The sequence below is a fragment of the Elgaria multicarinata genome, chromosome 5 (assembly GCF_023053635.1).
Source record: "Elgaria multicarinata webbii isolate HBS135686 ecotype San Diego chromosome 5, rElgMul1.1.pri, whole genome shotgun sequence".
Classification (NCBI taxonomy): Eukaryota; Metazoa; Chordata; class Lepidosauria; order Squamata; family Anguidae; genus Elgaria; species Elgaria multicarinata.
The window spans coordinates 39,001,372-39,013,656 of NC_086175.1; the positions used below are offsets into that span (position 1 = coordinate 39,001,372).

The window sequence follows — 12,285 nt, forward strand, 5'->3', positions numbered from 1 at the left end:
GCTCCTGCCTTTTATATACCGCTTTCATAATGGAATATCCTGCTTAGTGTAGGTGAGCCTTCAGAACCACTATCTATTATCTTTTCAAAATCATGGAAGATGGGTGAAGTTCCAGACGACTGGAGGAGGGCTAACGTTGTCCCTATCTTCAAAAACAGCAAAAAGGAGGAATCTGGGAACTACAGACTAGTTAGTCTGACATCAATCCCTGGGAAATTTTGGGAGCAGATTATAAAGAAGTCAATCTGTAAGCACCTTGAAAACAATGCAGTGATTACTAGAAGCCAGCATGGATTTGTCAAGAACAAATCCTGCCAGGCTAATCTGATCTCATTCTTTGATCGGGTAACTTCCCTTTTGGACTGTGGGAATTTATTTATTTATTTATTACATTTTTATACCGCCCAATAGCCGAAGCTCTCTGGGCGGTTCACAAAAATTAAAACCATAATGCTATGGACATAATATATCTTGACTTCAGCAAAACTTTTCACGAAGTACCACAAGACATTCTGATCAGCAAACTAGTTAAAAGTGGGCTAGATGGAACAACTATTAGGTGGATCCACAGTTATAGAATTGGACTCAAAGAGTGTTTATGAATGGTACATTCTAAAACTGGGGGGTGGTAACAAGCTGAGTACTGCAGGGCTCAGTCCTGGCCCAGTATTCTTCAACGTTTTTATTAATGACTTGGAAGAGGAGGTGCAGGGAATGCTTATCAGATTTGCAGATGACACAAAATTGGGTGGGATAGCCAATACCCTGGAAGACAGTAACAAATTTCAAAGTGATCTTGATAGGCTGAAGTGCTGGGCTGAAAACAACAGAATGAAATTTACTAGGGATAAATGCCAAGCTCTACACCTAGGAAAAAGAAACCAAATGCACCGCTACAAGATGGGGGATACTTGGCTCAAGCAAGAAGGATCTTGGAATTGTTGTAGATCACAAGCTGAATATGAGCCAACAGTGTGATGTGGTTGCAAAAAAAGCAAATGCCATTTTGGGCTGCATTGATAGAAGTATAGCTTCCAAATTGCTCGAGGTACTGGTTCCCCTCTGTTGGGCACTGGTTAGGCCTCATCTTGAGTATTGCGTCCAGTTCTGGGCACCACACTTCAAGAAGGATGCAGACAAGCTGGAACATGTTTAGAGGAGAGCAACAAGGATGATCAGGCGTCTGGAAACAAAGCCCTATGAGGAGAGACTGAAAGAACTGGGCATGTTTAGCCTTGAGAAGTGAAGACTGACGGGAGACATGATAGCACTCTTTAAATACTTGAAAGGTTGTCACACAGAGGATCTCTTCTTGATAATCCAATAGTGGAGGACACAGACTAATGGGCTCAAATTACAGGAAGCCAGATTCTGGCTGGACATCAGGAAAAACTTCCTGACTGTTAGAGCAGTATGACAATGGAACTAATTACCTAGGGAGGTTGTGGGCTCTCTCACACTAGAGGCATTCAAGAGGCAACTGGACTGCCACCTGTCAGGTATACTTTAAGGTAGATTCCTGCATTGAGCAGGGGTTGGACTCAATGGCCTTATAGCCCCCTTCCAACATTACTATTCTGTATTTCCAGGATGTCTTTTGTAGTGGTCATGCTGACATTGAACATTTCCCTTCAGACTAAACTTAGTTCTTGGTGACTTCACCCATTTCCTGGAGGGCTAGTAGTATGCCTTCATTTCTACAAGAACAATATTGTGGTAAGGAGGCCACTCACAACTAGAAGCAGAGAGACTCCTCCAAATGGAGTTTTATAGGAGCACAGGGATAATAACTTTTCTTCACAACCTCCATCCCTTGCTCATACTTTTGTGTTACTTCTTTGTCTCTCAGAAGAAAAAACATCCGTTCCCTAGGCAATCAGAATGACAACATACAAAGTTACCTGTGATGTCACAAATAATAAGCATCCATCAGTTGTTCACCATGGTATTAGGGAAGGACTAGGTAGATGGTGGGCAAGAAGGAAATTAGGCAGATGACAATTGTTAGACCTGCCACCTGCTAAATTTATGGGAATAGTGCAGTTTCCATTTTTCTGAGGATTCTTTCTGAAAGTACTTATGAACCAATGCTGTTGGCTATCCATGAAAACATGTCTGCCTTTGCATTCACAGCTGTTGTAAAGAACTTTTACAGATCGGTTTCAATAATACCATTAATGAAGGACTTGGAAGAACTTGGCCAGAATCCAAGGTTTATTTTTCTAATGTATTGTCTAACACTGTGGTCTCCTCCTGGTGCATGTGTAAAGTTGTCTCTGAAGTTGGACACGGCCATACAGCCTCCACCTTTGACTGTTCGATTGGAAAAAAGGAATGCTAACTTTCTCCGTTATGGTTTTGCAGGTAAGAATGGAGCTATGAGCTTGATCTCTCTAGCATATTAGGATTATAAGCACAACGTTGCCAGAAATGGGAAAATTAATTTCACCTTAGATTAATGTTCACTGTTTGGTTACGCAGCAAACATTTAAGCAATAATATATGCCAAGAATTGTTCTGTAAAACGTGATTCTTTTTTTGAGTTTAATAGTATGAAGTATTTTACTTGTCGATAAAACCCCAATATTCTTTATTATAGCTTGAGGTTCTTATAAGAATACAAGCTGTTTCCCCATCTCTATGGTAGAACACTGTTCAAATATGCCTTGCCGCATCTGGAATAACTCAGATCTATCCTGCCTAACATGACTGGCCCTAGTCTCCTTGCAGCTTAAACAAAGGAAAGCCGGATCTTTTAAAATAACATCCTTTATATATAAGCTCATCCTGATTTTGTTATAGCTGATCAAAGACAGAGTTGAACTGCATGTGGGCTATACTGCACCCATACAGTGGCATAAATCTACTGTTTCGCTTTTGAGCCATGCAAAGCCTCAGGCATTGCGATGAAGGAAATATAAATAGGGGCATGCATAGCATTCTGTTAGCAAGACTGTGGCCGCCTTGAATTTTAGTCCATTTTGTATGAGACCAGGAATTCTAGATCAGGGTGAGCAGAAAGTAGATCTCCAGATGTTTTGGACTTTAACTCTTATTATTTCTGACCATTGGCCATGTTGGCAGGGGTTGCAGTCCAAAATATCTGGAGATCCACTTATAAACAGGGCCGGTGCCAGACTATTTTGCACCCTAGGAAAGGCGAGCTACTTGCACGCACACACACACACACACACACACACACACACACACACACACACAAAATTGCCAACTTCGATTCAGCTGTTCAAGAAGAGTTTCTGAACTATTATCTTTTCCTTTTATTGTGTTTTTTCTTAAAACAGCTAATTTGTATAAAACTGTGACCCGTAAAGGGCAGTATTGTGCCCCTCTGAGGTCTGCGCCCTAGGAGGCTGCCTAGTTGGCCTAATGGTAGCGCCGGCCCTGCTTATAAATCAAGCTATACTTTGTGTATATTGAAACTGTAAAGACTTATCCTTTATAAAGCTATTCCCAACCTAACAGCTATGCAAATATTTCTGGAAGCAAGGTCAACTTTGATAAGTAAACTCTTCCTTTTTTGCATATCAATTATCCAGTTGAGAATTCCTTGTGATATTTATATAGATTTCTACATGTAATTGTGTCATTTTATATGCAACTTTTCTTATTTTTACACATAAGTAGTTTTTATTTCCTTTTTTAAAAAATGAACATAAACCTAGACCTTGTCTACACTCGCCGTTTATTCCAGAATATTATCGAAGTCGTCCCTACCGGGCCACGTGATGCACAACTCTTCCTGCCCCCAGACACTGTTTAAGGGCCATAGGATTACTCTCTTAAAATATTATGGGATGCATGTGCATTCTGTCCTTGATTACTTGAACAGATTAATGGAAATAACAGGGCTGATGGAAAGTCTTGATTGGAGATCTCAGATTAACCCACTTACCCCTAAAATGGCGAAAGTTTGTTTCCTGCTGAAATTGCTTGAAAGGGGCTGTCACACGTTAAACAACCATGGAATGATTTTAGCGTGATTCTGACTGGCGTGAGCTCGTGAGCTAAGTCAGCCATTTAATTACCTGCAGAATAATTTTCAATCATCTTTCATATTAAGGCGCCACGATACATTGTAAGTTTTCTGCACAAGTTGTACAGATGTTATAAACTGCTGGGGAGCTCCCTCTGGTGGCAACTACATATAAACCTGTGACAAAAGGGGAAAATCCTTTAAGAATGGAAAGAGCTTACAAAAGCAAGTAAACCTGAACAAGAGCAAAGACACGAGTAAAAAAGGGGGGGCGGACAACAACTAGACAGGGTTCAAGGGCTGTTGAAATCACACAACTTTGAATTTGTGGTGTTTTTTAAAAATCTACACCAAACCAAATTTTATAATCAATATGTTTACAGCACATCTTCTAAAGCATAGATCGGCACTTGTTTTAGCACATCCATTTCTTCACCCGCACTAGCTGAAAAAGTGTCATCTGTGTACTGATGATACCCTACTCAGTGGGTTTTTTTAGATATTAAACAACATGGAGGACAAAATAGCGCCCTGCCGAAATCCATAGCACAAATGCCATAGGATGAACGATGTAATAGACCCACCCCCAACCTGGGATGGCCTTCTGAAAATGACATGCCACTGCCCCCTCCCCTTAATTCCTATCCTGGACAGCCAGTCTTGATGGATATCATGGTCAATAGCATAAAAAGTTGCTGACAAGTGACAGGGTTGCAATCTTGTCTTCCTGGCAAAAGTCATGAAGCGGAACCATAAAGGAGATTTGTGTGCTGAGCTAAGCAGATTTGTCATGAAGCCCTTGTTTGCCATTGGTCTGCATTCTCTGATGTCATAAAAAGGCTTGCCAGGCATGGGGTAAGACAACCTGGTGCTTGGTAGAACCTTTGAGAACCTCAGAATCTTATCAAAGTCCATGAGCCAAAAGTATGAAATTGAACCCCACCCCAATCTATGCCAGTACTCCATGGTCATGTGAATGGATTCGTACAGCATTCTTGGTGCTGTTTAATCGAAGTCAATAAACAACGCTACCTCCATATGTATGTAATACAGTGGTTCTCAACCAGTGAGACATAGAAGTGGTCCACCTGCAACTGTGATGTGCCATCTCTTGCCAACCCTATCTGCCATGGATTATCTGTCTAATAGAATTATTTTTGTTTGTTTGTGTTCAGCAAAGTTTTTAATTAGTCGGGTAAGATCTATTTAAACGCTAATGCTTTCGGTCATTCTGGTCTTCATTTGTTTGGTAACTTATTTGAGTGTTTCTCTTTTTTTAAGTATGTGAACTCCCTTTTTATGAAATATGCCGTTCAAATGTATCAAGAATCGAGTGTTCAGAGTTAGGCTGCTGCTTTCATAAAGAAACGTGCTATAAAAAAGCTGTACCGCGTAAGTAACTTCAGTTGTAGCCTACAATCAAGCCTGCTTGCAAAGTTTTAGAATGAATCTAACTCTATTAACACAATTCTTTTTTTTTTTCCCAAGGAGGGGGATTTTTTCTTCTTCTTCTTTAATTCTACGGCTGCTTCTAGGAAGTTGTTTTCTTGGGATTGTTGGAAATTGACTTGGTAATTGTCCCACAAAAATAAGGCAATATTGTGGCATGGATCCTGTTGTGTTACACAGGAACCAAGAAGAGGTTTGACAAACGGTTTGATGAGTTATGTTTGCACTAAAGACAGAATGGTGCTAGTCTAGGTCACTAATGGTTCCTCTTCATTGACATCCAATGCAAGTAGAAGAAGATTGAATGTCCCATGTTGACCTGGAAGACTCCACTTCAAATCCCCAATAAGCCCTAACACAAAAAAATTGCTGTGAGGCTAAAGGAGAATGGGCATGTATGCTGCTCTGAGCTCTATGGAGAAAAGGTGCTATAAATGTAATATATTAAATAAAAATGAGAGACAGGGCCCTTTCCTGGCTTTTATAGCAGGGGTGCAGAACTATAACTGGATGTGTGCGTGCGCATGTGGAAGAGGTGGTGGTAATAAACCAATCTGCCCAGTCACTGAGGTCATCCGAGGGTCTGCTCCTGGTGGTTCTATCCTCCGATTGGAGTCCACCAGGGGAAGAGCCTTCAGAGTGGTGGCTCCCCTCCTATGGAATTCCCTGCCTCTGGAGGTCAGGCAGGCTCCAAACTTGTACTCCTTTCAGCGCCTCCTGAAAACATCTTTATTCCAGGAAGCCTTTACTTAATATGCAGCCTTGAGTCTGTGTTTTTAAAATTTGTTTTAAGTGTTTTATTTTGTTTTTGTTTTTCTTCATTTTATCTTGTACACCGCTCCAAAAATTTTCAATGGGGAGCGGTATATAAATAGTCTAAATAAATAAATAATACTATAAATAAATGACCCAGTACAAATACAGTACAAATGCACTCATAATAGTGGGGAAGGCTGTGAGCAGGTGGCCTTTGAGCCTTGCTCTGTCTGCTGTCCAGGTGCTGCTGATGGCCAGTTTCAAGGCCCCTGAGCTCCCTTCTGGTGGTTCTTTATCTTTAAACTGGACTTGGAGTGGACAGCTCTTCAAAGAGAGGACGCCTTCAAAACTGAAGACTGTCCTCTATAAAACGGAACACATGGCCACCCACGTGTATGTGTTTTAGAAAGAGACCCATCTCCCGTTCTTGTATTTTGCTATTAATCTGAAATGGAAAATATGCCTACTAGTAAATTACTAAGGCTGACCATCTTTTCAGCCTAGTGGACTATTTCATTCAATATAAAGGAAAGCTTATCTATAGCAGTTGCAATCAGCAGAATATCCTGCCTTTTCTAAATCTATTTGAAACAATGACACGTACCATAGAGCATAATATGTAAAGCAGACAATTGCTGGTACTTTGGAAACAAGTGCTTGCAGTGAACACAGAACTCTTTACACCTGTTCACCAAAGCTGTTCTTTATGAAGAAGGTAAAATACATATCGTACCCTGTCAGAGTTTTGAAGAACGTTGCATTTTTTGTTTGTTTCATTTTTAGAATATATGAAAGCGTTTGTTGGCTTAATAGTGATCATCATGGTGGTCTTCTCTTTGTTTATGCTGCAAAGGTAAGAAAATGCTTCAAGTAAGCCTGATCCGCCACATAGCGGCCTTGCAGGGATTCTTGGAGATATTCCAGGAAGTCCCAAGGAAACATTGCTAGCGCTGTCATTTGCTTCCTTTCACGAAGGGTGCAATCTGGAACACACCCAGTGGTCTCCTGGGGCTGCATGGAGGATAAGCAGGCAAGCTCACTGCTGTCAGTTTTCTCTCCGAGGAACTGCTGACAAGCTTTTGAGGGTTTTCCGCAACAGCCTGAAAACTACTGCTCTAGTGAGTAGTTCTCCTTTCATCCAAATACAAATGTTCAGTAATGAAATGTCAATGCAGTTGTTGCACAGGTAGCAAGAAAAAGCCGGCTGCAAAGAAAGAGCTCAAGAAAGAGGAAGAGGAAAGTACATCTGACACAAGTGACAGCTCTACTAAGTCTCAGGAGCCGGAAGATGATTAGTTCTAGACATGTGAAAAGGCAAGCATTTCTTGTACACTGCCAGATTTAAGCAGTCATTCAGTTACGTTGTCATTACCTCATTCGGTAGTGATAATTCTGGTAATCCAAGTAGTTACTGAGATACCTTGAACTACAATCAGGTCCTCTGAGAGGTTAAGAGAGGCCTGGGCCACTTCCATTTTTTGATGCTCCCGGAATATTAAAAAGTGATGAAATGCCCAAACAGGGTTACAAAAACTGTGGTATATTTTAAATGTTTACAGTTACGATTTTCACAGACACACACACACTGCAATAATTTCTAATACATGTTTGGAGATTACTTCTGAGTCTAAATTTGAGGGCCTCCCTGAATGTGAGGCTAAATGGCCCTCCCCCACTGATATGCCCTGCCTATAATCCAGGACTGCAGAACCTCAGAAGCAGAAGGCAGCCCTGCAGAGTTCCCCGATGAACATGGCCATGGCCTCTTTCCTCCAACCAACTGATAGTTTGGTGGTTTTCTTCTTTTCTGAAGATTTTTCATTCATTCATTCCATTTCTATACTACCCAACTGCCAAAGTGCTCCAGGCAGTTTACAAAGACGTAAAAAATATAAAATACAATACAATATTGTGCATAATATAAAAACCATGTATATACAAACGTGAACAGACAAAACACACACACACACACACACACACACACACACACACACACACACACAATGTTAACAAACAACAATAAAGACCCATTTAAAAACTTTATCAAATGCTGCCAAATGCCTGAAAGCAGAGGAAGGTCTGAACCAGGCACCAAAAAGATGACAATGTTGGTGCCAGACAAGCCTCACTGAGGAGATCGTTCCAGCAATTGGGGAGGGGGGGCACCACCGAGAATGCACCCTCTCCTCTGTTGCCACCCTGAAGCCTACCCCGAGAAGAAATGTGTGTGTGTAGGGCAGGGGAGAGACAGTTGATTAGGGTGACCATATGAAAAGGAGGACAGGGCTCCTGTATCTTTAACAGTTGCATAGAAAAGGGAATTTCTGCAGGTGTCATTTGTATATATGGAGAACCTCCGTATGTATATATGGTGAAATTCTCTCTTCATCACAACAGTTAAAGCTGCAGGAGCTATACTAGAGGCACCATTTTAAAACAGAGAAGGGCACCTGCAGCTTTAACTGTTGTGATGAAGAGGAAGTTTCATCAGGTTCTCCATATATACAAATGACACCTGCAGAAACTCCCTTTTCAATACAACTGTTAAAGATACAGGTGCCCTGTCCTCCTTTTCATATGGTTAGCCTACAGTTGATTGAACCCTCATTACTTTAGAAGTGGGGGATACGTTTCTTTATTTCCTCCCTCTCTCTTTCCCTCCCACCCCCAGCCACATACCCACTAGTTAAGTAGCCCATAATCACTGCAAACAAATTATATTTGCATGCAGGGAGGGAATGGCTGTCAAATAATTCTGCCATTTCCGTTTATTGTGGCCTACAAGCAAGTCAGTTGTAAGGGGAAAGTCTGCAGATGAGGCAAAGGTGTGCCAGGAAGAGGCTGAACTGTCAGTTTTGAAGACTATCTGGAATGGCTAAAGGAGAAGCAATGATATTATTAAGGGGGAAGTGATGGGTTTTTTTTTGCTGCTAATCCTCTTCCCTCCCCAGTACTTTTTCATTTTTCTACACACACACACACACACACACACACACACACTACATAGGTGTTTTTAAGTGTATGTTGATGATTGCTTTAGTTGTGAGACTGTTTTTTAATTACTAAGGGCTTCTTTAGATTAAAGGGAAATCATGTTTTCTTACCCGGGCTTTACTTCCTGCTTCCTTGCGCAATCGTAATGGAGCTGCATTATATGGTTGAAGAGGGGCAACCACATGGTCTGTAATTGAAATTTTCCTCTCCTCTCTATTCTCATAGTATTGAATGGGACAGCACTCTCTAGTGTGTGTTTTGTAGCACAACTGCCCCTGTACATGGTAATAAGTCCTGAAATATTTCAGTAGAATTGGGATATCACAGTGTTTCTTTTTTAAGGAATTACAGGGGGAAGGTGCAGGAGATGTGTGCAAGAGGACCTGTGAACTTCCATGAGTGGCCATTCAAGAGCTTGCTTTATTTTATTCTTGTGAAAAAGCCCTGAGATTGGGGTGTTTTGTGGTGGGTTAGTGAAATGATGCATGAGATGAAGCCCATCACTTGGTCTTCCCCCAATATTCCATAGTTATACTATTGACTATATGTATCCATCTCTTCCCCTACCTGCCTCTCCAGAACATTTTCCAAAGGCTGCCCAGCTGATACTTTTTAAAATTAGTGCTATCTGTTGTATATCTCTCTCTGTTTGACAGCTGTTTATTTTTTGCTGTTGATGATGGTTTAATTTCTGTTGGATTGTGTGTGCCACCCTGACTGCTGCAAATGCAGAACATGAATAATTTAAACGAACAGACGATAAAGGCCATCAGTGTCTAGTCAAATGCACCAACTGAATCCTGCCAGCCTTTCTTCACCAGCCATTTTCAATGACGCAGGGTCAGCAGAAAGCTGGCAATCCTGAGTGAGGGGAAGAGCTCCATTTCCCCTCCGTCACGTGACTATGTTGCGTGGACTCTGTCGCATTGTTTCCTAACTGAGTGAACTTTACAAAAGCTCTCTGGTGGTTTCCAAAGCAGCTGGATGCTTTGCAGTGGCTCCCTCATGGTGCAACTTAATTGGAGTCTTCTATAGTGCTCAAAGTGCAAAGAATGGCAGTGGGATGGTTTCATTTCAAATTAGCCCTGATTCAATTAATCTTTATAAGTACCCTATTTCTATTTTTTAACCTTGCCTAGGCCAGTAAAGCTGGGAGGATGGCAGGCAAGCACATGGATAGACAACTTGCTTTTCCTTCTAGGCCTAAACCCAGCAGAGGCAATGCTGGGCTTAGAGCTGGGGTACAGAGCTATAATGGAAGGGGGGCAACTTTCCTCCCCATCCTGCCCACTGCTGTAGAGCATTTTGCCTTTCTCTATGCCTCTCCCAGCACTGAGAAAGGGGTTAAGCCAACGTTGGGAAGAGTGGCTGCTCATTCAACACCAGTTGAGTCCCCTGCTGCTCGCCCATATTCTCATTGTTATCTCTGATTTGAGAACGGCAATAACGGGGTATTCCACTAGGGGCGGGGCTCGGCGGAACCCAAGGAAGCGCAGCAGACTGGATGTGGGCCAGGTTTGGGTGTTCTGAATGCCTGGCTTAGGGTTTCAGTTGTTGGAGGAAGAAGAAACTGTCTTTGCTAATGCCTGCCTCTCTTAAGTCAAGTGCTTTTTCACAAATCCTTTTCGTAACCCTGCTGTGTAGCATCCCTGGGTGGTTTTACAGCCATTGAAAAGAAGTGAGATAGTTTTAGATCCAGCTGAAAAGAAGTGGGATGGAGCCCCACTCCACTTTGAGCACTGGTCTTCTGCACAAGCAGACTGCTGAGCAAGCAAGGAACTGGCAGCCTGATTATTTTGATCTTGTACTTCTGATGTCATTGTATTGTTTGTAATTAAAATTGGGAGTGTTTTATTTTTAATGAGGTGAATAGTATTTTCCTCTCTCTCTCTCTCTCTCTCTCTCTCTCTCTCTCTCTCTCTCTCTCTCTCTCTCTCTCTCTCTCTCTCTCTCACACACACACACACACACACACACACACACACACACACACACAGAGTTTAATGGATGAATTTAATGTGGTGTCTTTCCCCCTCTTGTTAACGTGTGACATGTGTGATTTAAAGTGTTCGATCGTGTGGATAGGACTTGTGGTGTGTTGGTTCTGAACTGGATCTATTCAATGAAATTTTATCCCTCCAATAAATCTATTCGTCAAGGTGCCACAAGACTTTTTGATAAACTAAATTGCTTACTGAGAGGTGTGATATGAATGGTTTCTGTTGGAAAGTCTGGTGTGACTTACAGCAGAGTTGCTTTATATGAAGAAAGCATTTTGTGTTAGAGGGAATAAAACTCAGCCTACAGCATGTTTAGAAGTTCAAATCAACTTAGTTTATTAGGGCTTTTGTACACATTGTCAAAGGAGGTTATCTAACTACAAGCTCCCCCATAAGCTGGATGTGTAAGTAAGTGAAGGCATGAGACAGAGTTACTGGCTTCCCTTAGGTAGACAGCACATGCTGCTTGTTGCAGAGGTAAAGAGAAAGAGGTTGGGGACGGACTAGGAGAAAGGGACCAATTAAATTACAGGACAACAAGGGGGGTGAACAAGATAAGTGGCTGTTGATACAACACGTTATCTATCACACCCTTGCGTTTGAAAGCATGAAGAGTTCCTATTATCCAACAGTTTCAAAGCTCTCGTCTATACAACAGCGGGATTGCTCCTCACTAAATAAAAACCCAATTTTTCGTTGATTTGAATGTAGGTAAAGAGCGTCACACTGCAGCAGCAATAGCAATTTATTTCCTGATATTTTTAATATAGTGAGTTATTAATGCACATGTGCATTAGCACATTATCCCATATACAATGATAAAGAGTAGAAGCCAAGGAACCTATAAATCTTATCTGCAGAGCTCCACAGACTAATATAGCACACAAACCAAGCAGGGGTGGGGGAAGGAAGGAGGCTACAGAGGGAAAGGAACGAGGCTGGCTGCCTGTTTCCCTCTTTGTTCCCATTGCTGTTCCTGTCACATCATTGCTCCCCATAAGGAAGTTCAAAGAAACAGCCTCCACGAACCTGGAGTTGGGTGGGTGGGGGATGAGGCTACAGAGGGAAAGGAAGGAGGCAGCAGAACACGTC

General features: G+C 41.8%; 1 protein-coding gene across 1 annotated transcript; it reads left to right on the plus strand.

Annotated features, from left to right (window-relative positions):
• The first annotated feature begins 2,085 nt into the window (after positions 1 to 2,085).
• Positions 2,086 to 7,495, plus strand: TEX29 (testis expressed 29). Its single transcript, XM_063127664.1, has 4 exons — positions 2,086 to 2,364; positions 5,276 to 5,386; positions 6,983 to 7,052; positions 7,375 to 7,495. Exons 1-4 carry the CDS (start codon positions 2,088 to 2,090, stop codon positions 7,493 to 7,495), a joined length of 579 nt encoding a protein of 192 aa, XP_062983734.1. The 5' UTR covers positions 2,086 to 2,087.
• Positions 7,496 to 12,285: the final 4,790 nt, after the last annotated feature.

Coding starts and splice junctions, on each gene's coding strand:
- TEX29 (XM_063127664.1), top strand. CDS start 2,088: ATGCTGTTGGCTATCCATGAAAACATGTCTGCCTTTGCATTCACAGCT. Junction 2,365..5,275: donor TCTCCGTTATGGTTTTGCAG/GTAAGAATGGAG, acceptor TCTTTTTTTAAG/TATGTGAACTCCCTTTTTAT. Junction 5,387..6,982: donor CTATAAAAAAGCTGTACCGC/GTAAGTAACTTC, acceptor TTTCATTTTTAG/AATATATGAAAGCGTTTGTT.